The sequence below is a fragment of the Myotis myotis genome, unplaced genomic scaffold (genome assembly GCF_014108235.1).
Source record: "Myotis myotis isolate mMyoMyo1 unplaced genomic scaffold, mMyoMyo1.p scaffold_m19_p_17, whole genome shotgun sequence".
Taxonomy (NCBI): Eukaryota; Metazoa; Chordata; class Mammalia; order Chiroptera; family Vespertilionidae; genus Myotis; species Myotis myotis.
In genome coordinates this window covers 17,803,564-17,825,552 of record NW_023416321.1, presented here as the reverse complement: position 1 = coordinate 17,825,552, position 21,989 = coordinate 17,803,564, and the positions used below count along the sequence as shown (strand labels likewise).

The window sequence follows — 21,989 nt, the reverse complement described above, 5'->3', positions numbered from 1 at the left end:
AAAGAATCGAGGGGCCCCACGATTCAAATTTCAGTTCTGAGTAAGACAGGAAAGGTTCTGCCTGCACAGAGAATTAGGTAGATGCTGAAATCCAAGTGTGGTTCCTGATCCCACCACAAAATTACAAAATTTTATTCGGATATTGCCAAATAAGGTTTTAGGAAAAGGCTAGATGGAAATAAGAAGTGCATAGTATTTTTAGAATAGGCTTTTTAAGGTGGATGTGATAATTCGGTTTCATGTCCCCGATTTTATGGATAAGGGCACCAAGGCCTGAGAGAAATGAAATATTTTGTGCTGGGTAAAAGGTTGGGGACTAGAATCCCAGCCTCCCCTAGTTCTAGCCCACTGTTCTTTCCACTACATTTACTTTCAATACTAAACAGGGAAAGGGTGTTTTTGTTACAGCCAGATGCCAAAGAAGCAATGCACAGTTGGGCTTTTTATGGCAACAGTGGGCTGATTTTTTGCAAGTCTGAAATCATATCTACAGCCACTGATTTCATCTAGGAAATCTCAGACGTGGCTACAATGAGGAGTTCACGTCCGAAGAGCTGGAGGGAGGTAAGGGAGAGGACACCAGAGGGCTCTTTTAATGAAAACTCAAGATCAGAAATGAACATCCAATTGAATGTCTTTGAATGAAGATGAGAAAAAATATATAACCTGAAATATTCTGATCTCCAACTTTTCTCCCTTTTCCCATTCAGGGCCCATTGCCTCCAATCCTCACTCCTTCACCCCAATACCCATTCCTCTTGAAATCATTTTCAACTCTCATTTTCTCACTTCAGTTTGTGAACATAAATATGTAAATTGTCCATTTACACACCAATTGACCTTTCTTTATAACCTTTAAACATTTTGTATTTTTAAAATTTCTGATCTGTGTTTCTATAGCTACTACAATATCTTGGGTCCTGATTCAAACTCTGTTATTTTACCCTTTTCTTTTCTTTGAGAGGAAGACAGATAGATAGATAGATAGATAGAGAGAAACATCAATGATTCCTGGCCAGCGTGGCTTAATGGTTGAGCGTCAACCTATGAACCAGGAGTTTATGGTTCCATTCCCGGTCAGGGCACATGCCCGGGTTGCGGGCTTGATCCCCAGTGTAGGGTGTGTAGAAGGCAGCTGATCAATGATTCTCTCTCAGTATTGATGCTTCTTTTTTTTTTTTTATATTTTATTGATTTTTTACAGAGAGGAAGGGAGAGAGATAGAGAGTTAGAAACATCGATGAGAGAGAAACATCGATCAGCTGCCTCCTGCACATCTCCTATTGGGGATGTGCCCGCAACCCAGGTACATGCCCTTGACCGGAATCGAACCTGGGACCCTTCAGTCCGCAGGCCGACGCTCTATCCACTGAGCCAAACCGGTTTCGGCAGATGCTTCTTTTTAAAATTTTTTTTTATTGATTTCAGAGAAGAAGGGAGAGAGAGAGAAAAAAACATCCATCTATTGCCTCCTGTGTGTCCCAACTGGGAATCAAACCCACAACCCTTTCTGTATATGGACAATGCTCCCACCAACTGAGCCACACCAGCCGGGCATCCAGGTTTCCTTATTTTAAAACAAGGTTTATAAACCTCCACCATTACCTCTGATGCTACAAATACCCTGGACCTTCCCACACTTTGGTTTCAGGGTTTGGCCTATTTTAAAAGGACATAAAGTTTGACTTCAGTGTGATGGAGAGATTACACATCTTGGACCTCCTGGATCTCAACCCAGTGCAACCAGAAAATACAGTGCAAGCTCTCTGTAGGGGGTTGCAGGTACACCCCCCACTTCCTCATAAAGACATGTCCTAGTCCTCACCACCAGTAACTACAGGTGTGATCTTATTTGGGGGAAAAAGGTCCTTGCAGATGTAATGAAGCTAAAGATCTCCAAATGAGACATCCTAGATTAAGAGGGTGGGTTCTACATCCTTCTAAGGTGTCCTTCTAAGAAACAGAAATGGAGACGACAAGGAGAAGAGGCACATGCTGTCGGAGGCAGAGATGGAAGGCATACAGCCACAAACCCAGGAGCCACCAGAAGCTGGAAGAGGTAAGAAAGGATTCTTCTCTAGAGCCTCGTCTTGATTTCGGGCTCTGGCCTCAGAGCTGTGAGAGAAACCCCTGGGGATGAGGCGCAAGGCTAACCTCACCCCCGTGCTTCCGATGTAACTGGTCTTGGTGGGTCTGGGCATCTAGCTCCCCACGTGAACTGAAGGCACCGCCAAGGTCAAGCCATTGCTCCAAGAGACAATGTTCTCTCAGGGCTGCCTGACTCCAGGCCTGGGCTCCCACTCTTCACCCTGTGGACAGGATGGTCCCCTCTGAAGTTCGGGCACCGTCTGTCACAGGAGAGGCAGTCTCGTCATCTGCAGGGTGGTGTCAGTGCCGGCTCCCTCGTGGGATTGTTGCGAGGCTTCAACTGGATAATGCAGGCAACGTCCCCCATCCAGCACCCAAAGGATGGTGTGTGATAGGCAGCAGACACCCCAGAGAGATAAGAAACGTCCTTGAGAGAGACTGTAATGCAATTTCCTCAGATCTTATTAAGTTCCTCAAAAGAAGGCAGCAGGACTGCCGAAGAGCTGCAGGGTGATTATTACTCTACTGCTATCCTGGGGTCCAGTGTACAGGGAAACGCTAGTAAGCGCAGCAGAAAAAGGCCTGCCTGCCACCATCATGCAGGTGTCCTTGCACCAGCGAAAGGCTGGTGGGCGCTCCCACTTTCTGGAAGCTGTCACCTGCCAGTGTCCATAGAACGGTGGTGGCAGAAACCCCCAGAGAAGGGCTTTTGCTTGTTGGACACTACGACTAGGCTCCAGGCCAAGGACAAGGGATAGTCTTCAGTCTCAGGACCAATTCCTTTCTCTCTGTCCTGTTTCAGTGGCAGGTTCCAAAATGACAAAGCACATTGTCCCACTGCAGGCTGCTACTTAGGGCGTGATGCCCCCAATTTCACTGGGGCTCCGCAACCACATGGTGGTACTCGCAGGAGCCAAGCCAGGAGCGTGCCTGGTGGGAACACACCGGGCAGCTGTCTCCCAACAGCCCGATGGGCCAGTCTTGAAGCCAGACAGAGTTTGGGCATCTTAGGGGTTTCTTAACAGCTTTCCTCTTGAGGAGCGTGGAGAGCTACCCACACAGGTGCAGTCCTTTGCTTCCAGTGACCTGCCAAGCGAGGGTGGGCTCTTCCTATTGGAGACATGGTATTAGATTGCTAGGGCTGCAGTAAAAGTATCACCAACTGGGTGTCTTAAGCAACAGAAGTTTACTGTCTCATCAGCCTGGAGGCTCGAAGTCGGAGATCAAGGTGAGGGCAGGGCTGCTTTCCTCTGAGGGAATAATTTGTTCCACGCCCCTCTGCTCGCTTCTGTCTTCGGGCGGCTTGGGTTTCCAGCAGTTTTGGTATTCCTTGGCTTATAGACGCACACCTGTCACATGGCGTTCTCGCTGTAGGTCTTCACGTTGACTTCCCTCCGTGTCTATCTCTGTGTCTAAATGTCCCCCTTTTATAAGGACACCAGTCATACTGGATAAAGGCCCTCTCCCCCTCATTTAACTCAACCCCCTCTGTAAAGACCCACTTTCCAGATAAGATCACACTCTCAGGTTAGGAGGTTAGGACTTCCACAATTGCTCGCTTGGTCGTGGGGCGCTGCACCCACACTCCTCAGTTGCAGCTGATCCCCGGGGTGATGTGGAATTCTCTGAACATAATGCTCTTGCCCGGAATGCTCTGCGCAGCAGCCGGCTGCCTGGGAGGTGCCAGGCTGCAGTTTTCCTGGCCGGGCTTCTAAATTCATCCACAGAGAGAGCTCTGGCTCAGGTCCCGCTGCAACTCCCCAGGCCTGGCAGATGGCACGCTGGACTTTTGCAGTCAAAGCCCATCTGCATGGAGGAAGACGAGCTGGTGCCAGGACTGCCATCCCGTGGCCAGATGGACCTCGCTGGCCACCCTTCTGCGCGAGGACATCCTCTGTAGAAGGCTTCCTCTCCACAAGGACAGGCACCCCTCCAGGCCCCCCCCCCACCCCCACCTCCTGCTTGGACAAAGCAGAAAAGGTGACACGAGGTTTCTTCCTGAGGGCCACCCAGGGGACAGTGCCCAGGGGACACTGTCCTGTGTTGGTTAGAATCAGTCTCACACCTGGGAGGTATTCGAAGAAGCCCCCAGGAGATCCTGGAATGTGGCTGGAGTGTGGCTTCCATCTCAGAGGCGATTTTATTAGCCGACTTTCACTGAGATGTTAAGGCTCTGTGATTAATTACGCTTTCAATTTGAATCACACAGGACCCTGTCCAACAGGGACTTGCCCTGTTAATTGAAACTAGAAGTTTTTGATAAATGTTAAATGAAAAAGGGCTAAGCAGCAACAGGCTAGGAATAGCTACATTATGGAACTATAATGCTCAGCTCTAAAATAGGGATGAAGTATTAACACATATCAGATTTTTTTCTCCTGCATTCTGGAATTTTTCTTGAAGACTCCAAGGTGTTATAGATATTGTTTTCTCATATCCCCTCCAAAGGATGGCTGTTTAAAACTGGTAAAATTTAGTCCTGACTTTAGACCAAATTTCTTAAACTTCAATTCTAAAAGGGATACACAAAAAAATTAAGCAGCCTTCAAAGAAGCTAGTCCCATCCATGCTCTGGTTTCCCTTCAAAGAAGCTAGTCCCAACAGACCACTTACTAAAGGATCCCATTCATAGAAATTGTTCAGAACAGAAAAATCAACAGAGACTGACAAATCAGTGGTTGCACAGGGGCTGGGGTGAGATGGCTTGTGGGGAAAAGAGCAGGGGGGAAGAGGGGTGATAGCAAAAGTGTTCAGGGTTTCTTTTAGGGGTGATGGTCATGTTTTAAATCTGACGGTGGTGATGGTTGTGCATATCCGTGAATATACTAAAATTCATTGAATTCTACACTTCAAATGGGTAAATGGTATGGTATGTGAACTATCCTATATAATAAAAGGCTAATATGCAAAGTGTCCCCTCAACAGGGAGTTTGACCAGGGTGGGGCCAACTGGCCAACCACCTGCAGCCCCTCCCCCCAGCCAGTCCCACCTCCTATCAGGGCGGGCCAGACCCCACCTGTGCACAAATTCATGCACCAGGCCTCTAATATCTCAATAATGCTGTTCAAAAACAAAAACAGAAACAAACCAACAAACAAACAAAACAGAACTAAAGAGCTTTCAGAGTGTGCTTGAGAACTGGCCCAAAACTTTACTTAAAAGGTCAACTGCTCTGCATCAGATAAAAACAAAAACAAAAAACAAACCCTAAATGCAAACTACAGCCTGAAGCAGCCAATTCTTGCTTTGCTAGCAGTTAATACCTAAAGTGCTGTTTTCCCGAGCACTGGCTCTTGGCACCACAGTGCACCAAAAACATCAGTGACTTGGGCTATTGCCGCAGTGCCTCTCTTAGGGACCGTGACGCATAAGCGCATCTGACAAGCAGACAGGCAGACAAAAAGGTGGCTGTGGTGGGGGTATTGCTTCAACACAGGTTCTGAGCCCTTCTCAGTTACAATTCAGTGCCAGAAAGACTCACAACTCTGTACTTGGGGAAGAGGGAGCATGAGAATGGAAAATTTGAGCATATCCCACAGAATAATTTAATAGTCAGAGGGTTTTTTTTGTTTTTGTTTTTTTATATTCTCACCTGAGGATATTTTCCCCATTGATTTCTAGACAGAGTGGAAGGGAGGGAGGGGGGAGGAGAGAAAAAGAGAAAAAGAGAGAGAGAGAGAGAGAGAGAGAGAGAGAAACATCGATGTGAGAGAGACACATCAATTGGTTGCCTCTTGCATGCACCCTTACAGGGGCTGGGGAACCTGAAACTGAGGTATGTGCCCTTGACCAGGAATCGAACTTGAGACCTGTAGGCCGACACTCTAACCACTGACCAAACCAGCCAGGACAATAGTTGGAGGTCTTGAGCTCTGAGAGTGACCTCTGTTGATGGCTTTCAGACACTAGGGAGAAGATTAAGTTGAGAGAACCCCAAGAGAGGCGATCAGAAGACAGTGATGGGAGGGACAAGCCATCATACTAGCTTGGTGCCTGGTAAATGCTTGCTGTGTTCCAGAGCCTGTGCTGGGAACCCTGGTCTGTTAGAAGTGTGGGTGTTCGGTCTTGTGACTGCCATCTACAGTGGAGACGGATGGTCTGGTGGGACCGAGCCCTATAACTCCAGGTAGGCAGTGTCAGAATTAAATTGTTGGACAGCCAGCTGGTGCCGGAGAATTGGAGATTCAGTTGGTATCAGAGAAAACACCCCAGAATTCTCCTCACAACAAACCTATAAAGTACATGACTACCTCCTCCTCTTCCTCCTCCTTCTCCTTCTTAAATAATGCCAAGGGAATGCCCCATCCTATTCCCAGACTCGCTCCCTTCCTCAGCCCCTGCCATGGGCACCTTCCATAATCCCCTCCTTCAGAAGACTGCAGATGGGCCACCTTGTAGGCTTGCGGGATGGCAGCATGGAGGGTGGGCCTGCACATTCCCAGCTCAGCAAATAGTCAGATATTGGCCAGTCATACTGCCCAATATCTAAATAACAATACAATGGTTTTTGAAAATGGTTTTTACAGACCATTTAAAAATGGTCTGTAAAAAATAATTTACAGACACCCAATTCCTGTAATTGATTCTCTTTAAATACTTCCCTCACATGGCTTTGGGGTTAGGCAAGAAGGATACTCCCAATGACTCTGAGCATGTCCCTCTCCCATCTCTAAATAAAGACCAGTAAGTGGGAGAGATGGATGCAGGGAGCCAATGGGGAAGGGACATCTGGGCCACCTGGGTTGGCTCTGGGAACACCTGGCCTGAGCAGACTAGCAGCTGCCTGTGGGACATGGAGTCCTAAGTCCTTTGTCCCCAGCTTTGGGCCTGGTTCCCATTCCAGAGTAACTCGAGATGGCTCCCTAACATCCTGTTATGTAATGCTAACCTGTTCCTCTCAGCAGTGACAGACATGACTTTGTATTTTTAAGATAACTTCAAAACCAGCAAGGTCATTCAAGGGCGCACTGGAAGGGTCCCTGTCTCACAGAGTGTGTGACAGAGAGAGGCACCAGCTCTCCTAATAGCCAGTGAGCCACTGCCCCGCCCCCCACCCCCAAAGGAGGCCACCAGGACCTGGCACAGTGCGGCAGCCTCTAAATCGGGGCTGCCCCTGTGGGTTGTCCCGCTCACTCTGATCTTAGCGTGCGGTTTACACACAGGCTAGGAAGCATTAACAGCCCCGGTCCAACCTGAAGCTATACAATCTGGCCCCCTGAGTCTATTAAACCAGAAGCTGATAATAGGTTAACAAATATTCTTGATGAGTTGCAACATGGCAACAGAGATCAGCATGGGATTAGCTGTCCCTAAAGCTAGCTTACTCCTCACGTAGTGTATTATTTTGGGAAACCTGGACCTCCAACTTTGTTGAACAGAGATGGTCAATAAGCCAATCCACCTGTAATTTGAAGGCAAACAGGGATTTCCATTTTTAAAGTGGTACAGATTTCAAATTTATTTTAGCTTTAGAACAATTTTGTTTTTGCTAAATATGATATGATTTGGAATCCCAATATATAAAGCAGGTAAAGTGAGACCTGGTTTCCCTGACCTCAGGCCAGGGATAGAGCTTGCAACCAAGGTACATGCCCTTGACTAGGAATTGAACCCTTGACCCTTTGGTCCACTGAGCCAAATTGGCCAGCGTTCTCCTTAGCTATAAAGTAGAGACAATATCTATTCTCTGGGGTTGCTAGGATTAAATGACATAACTGAATAAAAAAACTTAGCAATGACTTGTTTTTCTCAAAAGTTAGTTCGTGTCCCTCTGAAGCTAGGTTTAGCAATTCTGTAAGGAATCTGTTGAAACTTCTAAGGCCCAAGTTGATGAGCTAGTTGTTGTATGTCTTTCTTTGGGCCCCTTAATAACAGAGGAAGACAAGTGACTTAATACCACCTATTCTTTCCTGGATATTTTTGGTGCTGAAGCTGAGTAGCTATACCTGGTGTCTGAATAAATAGAAAAAGTGAAAGAGAGCATCACTGGGTCAGGTCTTATTTTTCAAGGAGAAAAAACATCACTTCCATCTGCACAGAGGCATAGTGGAAACTCTCGGAGTGCCAGCTGGGAAGGGCTTGGACGAGATGAAGCCCGGGCACCTGGTGGATACTGATTCGAGTGTTTGATTGGAGGAAATAAACTTAGATGGCTGTTCCAGAGCCAGCACCCAACTTAGAAGCAATTTAGAAATTGTTCAGAAAGCTGCACAAACTTATATTGTTATCAATGCCACTGGCTGGCAAGGAAGGCCCGGGATGTGACTCCACAGATGGTACCAGATCCCCAACAGCTGGAATGATTTCAAAGGCACTGACCCTACTCTCGTAGGGGAACAGGCATTCTTCCAGGGTTAAGATGGCTATTTCTAACCAGCCTGCGTGGCTCAGTGGTTGAGCATTGACCTATGAAGCAGGAGATCACAGTTCAATTCCCGGTCAGGGCACATGCCTGGGTTGTGGGCTGGATCCCCAGTGTGGGGCGTGCAGGAGGCAGCCGATCAATGATTCTCTCTCATTATTGATGTTTCTATCTCTCTCTCCCTTCCTCTCTGAAATCAATAACAAATATATTTAAAAAAGATCGCTATTTCCTTTCTCCTCCACAAAATTAAAATAACAATACAATGGTTTTTAAAAATTGAACATAGAATACAGACCTCTCTTAGGCACAGCTGCCCTATCTTGAATGGATAATAGATGTAACAAAATACTGCTTCCCTGGGCTCAAAGCAGATGGGCCTTCTGACCCTGGGGGATGGTCATCTCTGACCAGGAGCTCCTCCCTGATATGCCAGTCAAAGCGGGTCATTTGCCACGTGCGTCATGGCAGGGACAATAAAGGGGTGTGTGTGTCACTCTGCTCTGAGGCTCTTTCCCCAAACCTGATGCATTTACACAGAGATCCCTAGGTCCCATTTTACCGCATCTGGTTTGGTAGGTCTAGGGTGGGGCCCAGGTACCTGCATTTCTTTAAAGCTCGCAAGGTGATTCTAATCTGATTTGGGAACTCGGCCCAAAAGGGCCAAGAAGTCCTGATGTTTTTATTGAATCAGACTAAGTCTAGCAGAGGCTGACAGCTGCCCCGCGTCTTTCCTTGAAAGATCAGAGGGGGGTTCTCTATGAGCCCTTGGGGAAGTGCACTGCTCACTGAAAACCTTGGGCCCTTTGGCTCCTGCTTCCTGCTTTTAAAATCTTAATTTTTATTTTTCTAAAATATACCTGGTAAGGCTCAAGGTGGACAGCCGATAAAATGCCAAAGCTGCCTTGGGCACTACCCGGGACTCCAGTACTGCCTGAGGTTGGCACACAAACAGTAAACGTAACTTCTAAAGTTTCTTAGAAGTGAAGTCAGAGACACGTGGCCTTCTGAATTCAGGTCAAACAGTAACCCATGTGATAACAACACCTTTTAAGAAAACTCTCCTCCTCGGCAGTTCAAATGGCTCTATTTTTTGAAGGCTCTTAGACCTGCAGAGGATTATGTGATCCTGAGAAGTGGAGTCATTGGAACCAAACCTCTGCTTCTCTTCTCCATTCGTGCCAACAAGTCAAAAGCAACCTACAAGCTCCCACAGCCTCTCTCCAAAGACACAGGGTTGGTACTGAGCAAGCATCCCAGCAACACACCTGCAGATCTCCACGACGGGGTCAAAGTGCGGAGAAGGGAGAAGGCTTACGATGTGCCAGGGACTGTGCTAGTCATTTTAATGCCCTGCCTTGCCTTTCACATCACCTCATTGCATCTCACCTCATCTCTCCACCCATCCATTCATTGGAAGGGATGAAGAGATTCAAGATACAGTGATGGGGAGTGATGAAGTGCGATGGCTGTGATGACCTGGGAGACCTCCCAAAGCCAAGGCCCCTGGTTACCTGGGGTCATCTGCACATGGAAAGCATGAGCTGTGAATCTCCACCCATAGGTTCTAGAGGTGACCTCTTCTGTAGATCCCCCCACAATAAGCCGATTGCTTCTCCCTTCCATGGATGCTTTGCTTGGCTGAATCCTTCCTTTCGGGACATGGAGCCATTTCCCCAAGGACTCTATTGAGCAACTGCACTCCTGGCAGGGACTTTGAATCTCTGGTTTTGACCTGGTATTTAGGAATTCATTTGCCTTGATTTTGTTTGACCTACTTGGCCTGGCATTTCACTATCAAATCCAACTGATAGGATTTGCAACTGCTACTCTGGGCACTAAGCCCTGGGGGACCTCATTCATGCAGATTACTGCAGCAGTTAAACCTTTTTTCTCCCTTGAGAAAATAAAAACAAAACCTTTTTCCTAGGATGGAGTTGGGCACTATCGTTTTCCTAGTAAAAATCAGCTTGGCTGCCTAGCCAGTGTGGCTCAGTGGTTGAGCATTGACCTATGAACCAGGTCAGGGTTCGATTTCTGGTCAGGGCACATGGCTAGGTTGCAGGCTCGATTCTCAGTAGGGTGAATGCAGGAGGCAGCCAATTGATGATTCTCTCTTATCATTGATATTTCTGTCTCTCTCTCCCTCTCCCTTCCTCTCTAAAATCAATAAAAATATATTTTAAAAAACACACACAAAAACGGCTTTGCTTAAAACATTCCAGCAGGCTCCACATTATTAGGTCAAAAGAACAGCAGTGGTTTTAAAAACCAGCCCTGGACATGGTGCTTTGGTAAGACTTGGTGGCCCAGCTTTCTTGTATTTGGAAGAAATGATATCTGAGAGAGATCACCTATTTGTTCCTTGGGAAGTGAGGGGCCCATCATTGGTTTAAAAATTATGTAGCCAGGGTTGCTGAGGGCTGGACCACTCTTCCATGTCCTTTTATTTCCAAAGGGTTCTTCCATTAACAAAATAATTACTGTAAAGATGGCTGAAGGCGATTTGTTCAGGAAAGGTGTAATAGAGGAGGGACAGAAGTAGGTTGATGGGTAGGAGGGTCCAGGAGCCTCCCTTAGCACCACCCCCCTGAAAGTTAGCCTTTCTAGTGAGGTCACAAATGCAGTCCTCTTGCATCATGTCTGGTGATCCCGCTTTGAAAGCCCTCCACTACTTGCAGAATAAACTCCCAGTTCCTTGGCTTGACGTTCAAGGCTCTTCTGCCTCAATCAGAAAGACCCTTGAATATGCACTGGGCCTCCTGCCCTCACTTACTACACTGATATTTCCATTTCTTTCGTCCTCTAAATTCAGTGTGGGTCAGAGGGTAACTTCCCATGGCTTTGAGAGGGGGCAGCCTGGATAAAGCCCTCCTGGCTGACCCAACAACTTCACTTTTAGAATGTATTCTACAGAAACATTAGAACAACGCCCAAAGGATGTCACATGAGGATGTTTCCTGTGGTTCTATAACAGCCAAAGAATGGACACAGCCTAAATGTCCGCTAAGCGGGGAAAGGCATAAATAGGACACAACCATAAGATAGCACAATCTACAGCCATTACAACCCTGCCAGACAGACGGGTGCTTCCACAGGATGGCAAGCTCCTAGCGTCCGTGAAAAGGTGCATGCTGCCGAGTGGCATGCACTGTGAGCTTCTTTTCATCGAATAACGTTATTTATGCACCATGTTTAGGTATAAACACCGTAAACTCCAACTTTAGCAACAGCTATTTCTGATGAGGAGCCACAGGACAATTGTTTTCCCATGTTATTTATATCATGCTGGAATGTTGTTTTTACGAGGATCACGTATTACTTGGTGAACAGATGAACAATAAAGATAAACACGTTTTGAAAGCCCTGCTCAGATTCCGCCACTCCTAGCAAGCCTGCCCTGACCACGGCTGTTGATGGAGCTGCCCCCTCCCTGAACCCGCTGGATGAGCGTCGGGCAGAGGGTGTGAATCTCATAAGGCAGCGGTTCTCAACCTGTGGGTCGCGACCCCTTTGGGGGGGGGGTCAAACAACCCTTTCACAGGGGTCGCCTAAGACCATGGGAAAACACATATATAATTACATATTGTTTTTGTGATTAATCAGTATGCTTTAATTATGTTCAATTTGTAACAATGAAAATACATCCTGCATATCAGATATTTACATTACAATTCATAACAGTAGTAAAATTACAGTTATTAAGTAGCAACGAAAATAATTTTATGGTTGGGGTCACCACAACATGAGGAACTGTATTAAAGGGTCGTGGCATTAGGAAGGTTGAGAATCACTGTCATAGGGCATTTCTCCTCTGCCTCAGGCCGTGCTGTCATAACCTTCTCCTCCCAACCAGTTCATAAGCTTCTTAAAGGTGAGGGCGTCCTACTTTTCATTTCACCCCACAGGCTGTCCCCACCCAGTGTTGCACTGCATCTGCACAGGGATTGTTCTTGCAGGTCGGAGAATGGCCGTGTCTCCCTCCAGCCTTCCTGGATCGAGCCCTCCTGGCTGATTGGACTCTCGCTCCCACATCGAGGAAGCCACTGGATGCCATCTAAGTGTCCCACTGGGCGAGAGACCCGTTGCCTTCCCAGTACCATCAAACTGGATAGATGCACAGTACGACGCCCAACGTGTAAGGGGGGATGGGGAGAGAAAAGCCAGTTTCCCAGGAGACCACCCAGGCTCCCCATTTGCAATGACACGGCAGCTACAATGCTGCCTTCCTCTTGGGGCCACGGGAGTCGGGGTGTGGGGGGCAGCAGACCCCTTGGGAAATGGCTCCTGCGTACTGCAGCCAGTCCTCCTGGTATCTAAGAGGGCCCAGCCCCAGGAACTTGGAACCCGTCACTGTAAACAGCTGTGCTGCTCTCAGAGAGAAACAGATGGACGGAGGGAAAAGGGAAAAAAACGACAATGACAACACAACAAAGTGAACTCGACAACGTACCCTAGCAGGAGGCAGCTGTGCTAAATCTGGCCGTTGGGAGATAAATGAAAATTCTACCACCCTCAATCGCCAGGATGTGGACCAAAATGAAAACGTTTTTAATCTGAGGGAGCTGAATGGTTTGGGCGAAGCACTCTGTACTGAAGGGTTAAGTATGACAATATTTACTCACTTTGCCTCTCGGTTCCCTTTCTGGGGGCCCGTCCTACTGAGCAAACAGCACTTAATCTCTCACCCCTGACAGTTACTGGGAAAGTTAGATATACCTCTCTTTGTTCTGTTCTCTCTCAAGAGAGAATTCAACAGATATTTCGATCGGAGGGCCCAACAGACAGGCTGCTAGGGATCTCCCTCCCCCCCCCCCCCAATATATTTTTATTGATTTCAGAGAGGAGGGGAGAGGAAAGAGAGATAGAAACATCTATGATGAGAGAGAATCATTGACTGGCTGCCTCCTGCATGCCCCACACTGGGGATCGAGCCCACACCCTGGCATGTGCCCTGACTGGGAATTGAACCGTGACTGTCTGGTTCATAGGTTGACGCTCAACCACTGACCCACACTGGCTGGGCTGCTGGCAATTTCTTAGTCCAGGCAATGAGTCGAGCCTGGAGGTCCCACCAAGGCCCCGGCCCCCGCCAGAGCACTATCCTCCTGCTCGGATTTTGGCCTCCCCTCCTACTTGCTGCGTTGGTGCCGCTCATGTGACTCGGTACAATGAGCTTTCTGACTCTGGCAGGGGCCGGGGCCTTGGTCGGGCTGGGTTGAGACTGATGGATGAGCTCTCTGTGCCTGAAAAATCACAGTGACTGTTTTTTGTTTTATACACAGCAATGCTCTGCAGAGTTTTGCAATGGATATGAGAGAACAGAACTTGAGACCAAGAGGTTCTAGTGCAGTGGTTCTCAACCTTGGCTGCACATTAGAATCACCTGGGAATCTTTTTAAAATCCTGATTTCTGGGCCTCATCCTCCGGAAATTCTGCTTCTTTGTTATGGGGTGGGGCTACAACATTAGTAACGAAGAAACAGAATTTCCGGAGGATGAGGCCCAGAAATCAGGATTTTAAAAAGATTCCCAGGTGATTCTAATGTGCAGCCAAGGTTGAGAACCACTGTTCTAGTGAGACGAAGAGGTTCTAGGGAGCCAAAGCTCGGGCCCTGGATGTGCACAGGAAAGAGCAGTCCTGGAAAAGGAGAATATGGAGAGCACTGGGCTAGGCGTCAGCTGATGCCGAGCCTCCGGTGACCTTCTGTCTCCTTGGTTAGTGGTGGCACCAGGGCCACCAGGCAGAGGGCACCAGCGGAAAATTCCCAGCTCTGGTTACCTTATGGAGAGAGGCATTCTTGATTGTGTAGCTCGGAGGTTACCAAGGAGAAATGGAAAAAGAAAAAAGTGCTTTAATCCCCTTCTGTGGTCTGGACGGTGGTGTGAGTGACAGGAGCTGGGTGGAGAGGACTGACCTAGGTAACCCTGGTCCAGATCCATAAGCATCAGAAACCTCAGATTCAGCCACTGGCACCATAGTTTTCTCCCCAGAAAGTGCGATCCTACTTATGATTCTGACATAGTCAAGTTACAAAGAGGGATTGAAAGAAAAAAATGGGTAAAGCTGCATGCCTCAGATTAAAAAGAAAAAAGGAAAGGAACTCTGATTCACAACTGTTAGCTTGCTGGCAACCAATTCATTTTCTCGGATGGCGCTCGCTCTGAGGCTGTGGCTGCTGGAAGGGAAAACAAAGGCCCTGGCTTTCACTCATTCATTCAACAACCGTTTCGTGAGCGTCTGCCATGTGCCAGCACTGTGCCAGCTGGTGAGGCACGGTGATAAAGACAACAGCCCTTGTCTTCATGGAGCTGTTGACATAACTGTGAGCTAGCATGAGCTAGCATGACCTGGAAACCACAGACCAGAAATGCGCGGACAGTGGGTGGGGTGTGGGATGCTCAGGAGGGCTCACGGGAAAGGTCACGTTTGAGCTGGCCTCTAAAGAGGAATGAGTGGATGCTTCCCAGGGGAGTGGCCCAGAGGCAGGGAGGACAGAGAAGTGGAGAAGGCAGAGGGCCATGCTAAGAGACTGGGCTTCTTCCCAGCCTCCAAAGGGTTTTACTCAGAATATGACAAGGTCAGCCCGACCAGTGTGGCTCAATGGTTGATTGTCGACCTATAAAGCAGGAGGTCACAGTTTGATTCCCGGTCAGGGTACATGCCCGAGTTGTGGGCTCGATCCCCAATGTGGGGCGAGCAGGAGGCAGCTGATCAGTGAAATTCATCAATGTTTCTCTCTCTCTATCCGTGCCCCTTCCTCTCCCTAAAATCAATACAAATATATTTTTTTAAAAAGGCATTCTATTGCACTTGAACAAAATAAAATCTAAGTGTCTTAACACAGCCCCATCCCCCTATCCAGTCTCCCTTGCACCACAGTTCCTTGTTACCACTGCCAACATGCTGGCTGCCTTCTGATTCCTCATTCGTGCCACCTCAGGGTCCCACACATGCTGCCACCTCTTCCTGAAGCACTATCCCCCAGCTCTTTCCGTCCTGTGGGTCTCGGCATGTCACTTCCTGCAGCCCATTTTTCCTGATTCCATCCTTTTACGCTCTGTTTCCCTGTGTGTACTCATCATTATTACTTTATTGTTTGGCTCCCTGGCTAGATTGGAAGTGTTCTGAGGGAAGGGACCCTCAGCGCCTCTTCTGCCCATAGCCATGTTACCATCTTAATACTGTATGTCACACTCACTGAATATTTATTGGATGAATGACTATTCTCCTCTCAATTCCTTGGTCAAACTGTATCCAGAAAAGAATACTAAGACCCAGAGAAATGAATGACTGTGAAGCAAGAAGTCCAAGTTCCTGGAATGTCTGTGTCGATGAAAACAAGCTTCCCAGTGGTGGCTCTTGGAGCACGAAGCACAGGGAAATGAGTCAGGCACCGCTGATCAGAAAGGAAACTGGCTGATTTCCTCATTAGTATTCCACACTTGTCCTAAGACTTTCCACGAACCGGGAGGGAACTCCCAGAGTAACAGGCAGGCCCACCCCAAAGCAATTGAAGAAGAAGAGCTGAAATTAGTTTTCTGGCAACACTGCCGTTTGGGAAGGCTCGAGCTCCCAAGAGGCCAGATGTTCAGGAAGGACAGCAGCACCCCAAGGCCCAAAGAGCCACGGGAGTGACGGGGCAACAGCCCCACCCATGTGTTGCACGATGCTCTGCACATCACTGAAGCCCCACAGTATTGGTGAACTTGATGTGAAACCACAGAAATGGCTCCTCCGTGCCGTGAGTCAGGGAGGCCAGGTTTCTCCTCCTCGGCATGTGACACAGAGAGCATCTCACCCTGTTTTTCTGAAAACTCACGAGCGTGGCTGGCTGCAGAGTGTACTATAAATGGATGGCTCAGCCTTGGACCAGAACCGAGAACAATTCACATCACAGCCTCGGCTGCGGAGTCACACCTACAATTAAGCAGCTGGCTCGGCATTTGCTATCCTCGGGTTAGACCTTTATATCCAAACGAATCCCAAAATGTGAAGGCAAAAAAACAAACCCTGAACCACATTGGGAGCCCAGTTTGTGCAGCGGTGGGATTTATTTCTAACGGGTTTATTTATTGTGTCTTAAGTCAGCCTTAATGAATCTGAGAGAAGAGTTTCAAGGTTCACATGTTATGGCTCAAGGACGAGCCTGGGGCCCTGAGTCCAAACACACTGTGATTGGCTGCATGTTGCTAAACAACAGAAACAGCCCTGCATCCGCTGTCCTTGCAGGGCTGGGCCTTATTTACAAGGGGATCACCCGAGTGCCTTCTGCAGCCATCGATAAAGCACTAACGGGATATAAACGATGGCTTGCACCCACAGTCAAGTAAAAAGGTTGGGCTGAGGCGAACAATGGAATCTATTAGGGTAGAGGCTGTAGAGAAGATAGTCGCTTGAATTTATTCTCAGTCAAGACAAAAAAAGGAGAAGCCCTATGAAAGTGCCTCCCGCTTGGAGAGAGAAAGGTTCCCCACTGACAGGCGCTGCCCAAGCGCCAACATTCATTCAGAGGGGACTGAATGGGCATTTTCTGTGTGTCAGACCCCAAAGATACAAATAAAACACAGCCCCTCCCTCACGGATGGGGAGGCAGGTTATGCAGAAGCCTGGAAAAACAAGAAGCCAGAAGTAAATGCTGCTTTTTGTTTTAAATCCTCACACAAGCATATGTTTATTGACTTTAGAGAGAGAGAGGAAGGGGGGGAAAAAAGAGAAAAAGAAAGGAAGAGAGAGAAACATCGATATTCGATCGGTTGCCTCCCATATGCGCCTTGACCTGGGATCAAACCTGCAACCTTTTTTGGGGTACAGGTATGACACCCCAACCAACAGCCACCCAGCTGGGGCAGTAACTGCCGCTTTTTGTTTTGTTTTGTTTTCTTTTTTAAATCCTCACCCAAGGATATTTTCCTATTGAGAATGGAAGGGAGAGAGAGAGACAGAGAGAAACACCAATGTGAGAAAGACACCTCTATTGGTTGCCTCCCGCATGCCTCCAACAGGGCCGGGAGCCTGCAACCGAGATACGTGCCCTTGGCTGGAATCGAACCCAGGGCCTTTCAGCCCACAGGCTGATGCTCAACCCACTGAGCCAAACCGGCTACGGCAGTAACTGCTCTTTTTTTAAGAAAGACCAGTATGTTGGGTAAGTTTAGCCTTGTGAATATTTTTCTGCCCAGAATGATGCCAGAATTGGGGAGATAGGAAGACTACACTGCAATTGCGTGGCAGCCAGGGCCAATGGTGGGCCCTGAGGAGGCGGGATGTCATGTTGAGACATGCCATTAAGAATTCAGCAAAATGTGAAACCAGACTAAATCAACACAAAGACAGATGGAAGTCTCCAGGTTATGGTGGACTTAATAATTCTTGTTGAAGGAATGAATGAATTTCTTCCACATGTCATCCCGTCTATTGCTCACCTCAGACTCTTTGTAGTAACGTTCTGGAATTTCATCGCAGGCAATATCAATAAAGCAAACTTCTCTCTCGAGGTCTTTGGCTTCACTGTCAAAAATCTGAAAGAGCAGAGCAAGAGATCAAAGGTTAGTGATACCAGGTGATAGCTTCAAGGTGCCCGCTGGCAGAATTACAACCCACAGAGCATCTTCATGTGGCTCAGTGCCCCTGGCTAGTGCCTTCCAGGGCCTCAGAACTCGCAGGAATCATGAAAGGCTTTTATTCACTGCTTGTGTTTGTCACATCAGAGGCAGGTGCAGCATCAATCACCACTGGGTAGAAGAAAATAAAGGTTGTTTTTAGAAGTTCAAGACTGAAGACATAAATCTCTTTCCAAAATGATGTCTGCTGAACAGGGGGAGTGAAGAGGCTAAAAAGGATCTGGCTAGATATGAGACATAAAGCAGTAATACAGCCAAGGATTTAGGGAATTTAAAAATGTGGGTGTTTTTTTTCATTAAAATGTTTATATCTACCTAATTTCACAAGAATACATGCTCACTGTAGAAAATACAGATAAACAGAAGAAAGTAGAGATCTGGGTAACAACCCAGTTACCCAGGGATACACATGGGATTATTCTTGATCATGTAAGAGCATGGTTTCCTTGGTACACAGAGGGGTAGGAAGGTAGAACCTTGAAAAGATACTGAGATGACTTCCCGCCAGTCTACTCTAGGTTTCATGGCGCACAATGACCATCACTTGCAAATAAATATGTAAGACAGCCAAATATACAGATATACATTTTAGTGGAAAGATTACATTCCTCTAGTTTTTCCAATTGCCATTTTTCTAGGCTAAAGTGATTACCTTCCCAGCCCTTCCTTCTGAAGGATCTGAAGGATGGTCAACAAATTAAGTTTGCAAAACCACTTCATCGTTGCAGGTTTTAACTATCCTCCTCTACCTCCGCCCCCATTTTCACAGTTGAGCTAATTCCAGCAAGGGAACCATCCGTTAACACTAATTAAATCTGATTCTTCAGAAGGGAATGAAATATTTGGGAAGAACAGGGTGGTTGATGCCTAAGAACATTGTCTTGACACAAATTTGGTGCCTATTAATAACATCATCTCCCAGGAGGGCAACTGCAGGCCTCTTTGCATGCTACGCTCTCCCTGCTTTGCTTCTCAAGTTTAAACGATTAGTCCTTTCCAAAAGCTTTCTGAATAATGTTGGTGCTGGTAATTATCCTCCAAGTCTGCTGTTCGCTCTGTTGCTAATTTTCTCCTAAAACACTTGGAGACTGGACTCTTTCAGATTTGTTCAAGGAGATTAATCCCATGGTCTGACCTGAGGTGGCCACTGCATTTTCCTTAGAGGCAGAGAAAGACTGGCTCCTGGATCAGCTCTGATCCCTTCCACTGCCATGGGGAGCCAAGTGCTTCGGGACACGGCCACAGTGGTTGGGAGCGACAGGTGGACTGCTTAGGAATGAGAGAGGCAGTGGGGAAACAAGCTCAAGGCCGAGTGGAGAAATACACTGTGGGATGAAATATTGGGTCTTAGGTTGTTTGTGTGAGTGCTTTCCCTGTCCCTTTCATGCACGAGTCTCTTTTAAGTGTGTGCCAAGAGAAGAAAGACTCGTACCTCATTAAGACAACAAACCAACTTGGAATCCCCCAGAGGGAAATGAGCTTCTGGAGAGTAAATTACAAAAGAAGTGAGAAGTTGGACATTTATTGGTGGTAAAAACTTAGGGGACTGAAAGAAGGGGACATAAATAGGGGCTAAGATAGTTATTGACGGATTATATGGCTTTTCCTACTTTAATTCAAACATTTTTGACCGCCCATTATAGCAGTTATCAGATCGTTGCCTCTCAGCTCCAAGTTCACCCTTTGGTCTCTGCTTGGAGATAATGGCCTGGACCCTGCAAGCACTTCTTTGTAGCAAGTACAACATTAAGCCCTGCACTCAGGCACTCTGCAAGAAGAAGGGGGCTTCTCTTTCTAGTTTGGATCTTACTCCTTCCTTGGGCATTTCTTCTCCCTTATGAAGAGAGTATTACTATTCCCAATTTGCAGATGAGAAAACCAAGGCTCAAAGAACTAAAGAGCTTTGCCCAAGGTCACACAGCCAGTCAGCAGGGAAGCTCCTATCCAGAGCAAGTCTCCAGCCTTCACCACTAGGCTCTGCCCATTCTTGATAAAAGGCTGCCTTTTGGCACTCAATCGAGAAGATATATATCAGTCAAAAGCGCTTCCTGCTTCTTTCCAGAAAAATGAAATTGGAATCTGGTTTTCCTACTGCTATTTATAAAACATATGTCCCCAAAGACTTGGAGCTCTTCTTCTGGTTGTTGAGTAGCAAATGCTGCAGTAGAATCTATGTAGGGACCCTTTGGTTCAAACTCTGGTCTTCTTCATTACTGTGACACTTAACTTTTGCATCACAGTCAATGAAATACCAAGCACCTTTGCACTAAACCTTTCAGGGTGGGATTCCCACCGCCTGAACAAAGCCACAAAAAATCACTTTGAGGACCTCAACATCCTCTTCAGGTTCCAAATGATAAAAAGTCATAATTTCTAATAAACAACTAGTCTCCCAATGATTAGAGATTTTAGGAGATGCTCTTAAGTTCTCATTAAGTACCTGCTGAATTAATGGAAGGCATTACTTTCTGCTTTCCAAAGAGGGATCTATGGCAGGAATACTGAGTGCTAACTGATGTTAGTTTCCTTTCATAAGCCTGAGTTCTATTTCCTTGTTTGTAAGCACCCTACCTTTTCATGATTCCCAAAATAGGGCTCAACGTAGAGTGGAAACCTACTGTATTGGGTCCTATATCGGGAATCAGGGGATCTGAGTTTGAATTCAGTTCTCTCCTCTGTATAACGTTGGGCAAAGCCCTGCATCTCCGCAGGTTCTCCATGTCCTCATCTGCGAAATTAAAGGCTTAGTCTAGATCAGTGATGGCAAACCTATGACACGGGTCACCTCTGACACGCGAACTCATTTTTTTGGTTGATTTTTCTTTGTTAAATGGCATTTAAATATATAAAACAAATATCAAAAATATAAATCTTTGTTTTACTATGGTTGCAAATATAAAAAAATGTCTATATGTGACACGGCACCAGAGTAAAGTTAGGGTTTTTCAAAATGCTGACACGCCGAGCTCAAAAGGTTCGCCATCACTGGTCTAGATGGACGGTGTCAGGGATTTGTGGAATATCCTGGAATTGTAGCCAGAATTTGGGCAGGTGCATATTTTGGAGAGACTGACCGCTTTCATATGATTATCAGAGATCTGTGACCCCAGTGAGGTTGGGATTGAGTGACCGAGATCACCACTAATATTCTTGAAAGTGTCTGTGATGTTGAAGTGTCTGAGTCATGTCATCTCCCAAGTCTTGCTCTTGGCTCAGTCCCTCTCTGCCCCTTCCCCCCACAGCCAGCTGACTTGGGTGGTGCAGAGAGGGGCTGCGGCAGGGAAATGGGAAGTGGGGGTGATCAAGATATAGTGTAACAGTCTAATCTTCATGCTCAGTTTAGGGCCTGATCCAGAATTAAGCCAACACTGTTAGACACAGACAGAGGCTTGGGCAAGCCTCTGGGGAAAACAGCATTAGTAAGCATTCATCTCAGTTTCCCCAGTGGCAGCAACAGCAGCTGCCAGAACTCTGGTCCAACCACCACCTGTTTGAGCAGGAGATCTGCTGAGATAGTGTCAGGACAAGATGCATCTTGTTGGTACATCATCAAGTCAAATGACGCCAGGATTGCACCTGACACAGGTGTTATGCACCTTCAGGCCTCAGGCAGAACCCATTTCCTTCTGAGATGGCAGTTGGGTTTGGGAGTTCATTGTGGTACTTTCCCTTATCCTCTACAGCAGTGGTTCTCAACCTTCTGGCCCTTTAAATACAGTTCCTCATGTTGTGACCCAACCATAAAATTATTTTCGTTGCTACTTCATAACTGTAATGTTGCTACTGTTATGAATCGTAATGTAAATATCTGATATGCAGGATGGTCTTAGGCGACCCCTGTGAAAGGGTCGTTCGACTGCCAAAGGGGTCGCGACCCACAGGTTGAGAACCACTGCTCTACAGTAACGCTCCCAT

The 21,989-nt window shown here is 47.1% G+C and overlaps 1 protein-coding gene across 4 annotated transcripts in view; it reads right to left on the bottom strand.

Annotated features, from left to right (window-relative positions):
* The window catches only part of PITPNC1 (phosphatidylinositol transfer protein cytoplasmic 1), a 219,308-nt gene that overhangs the window by 24,056 nt on the left and 173,263 nt on the right, over positions 1-21,989 (bottom strand). For all 4 annotated transcript variants that reach the window (XM_036339894.1, XM_036339895.1, XM_036339893.1 and 1 more), the window contains one exon: positions 17,877-17,972. In XM_036339894.1, the coding sequence (XP_036195787.1) occupies positions 17,877-17,972 (96 nt within the window). The remainder of the gene's footprint in view (positions 1-17,876; positions 17,973-21,989) is intronic.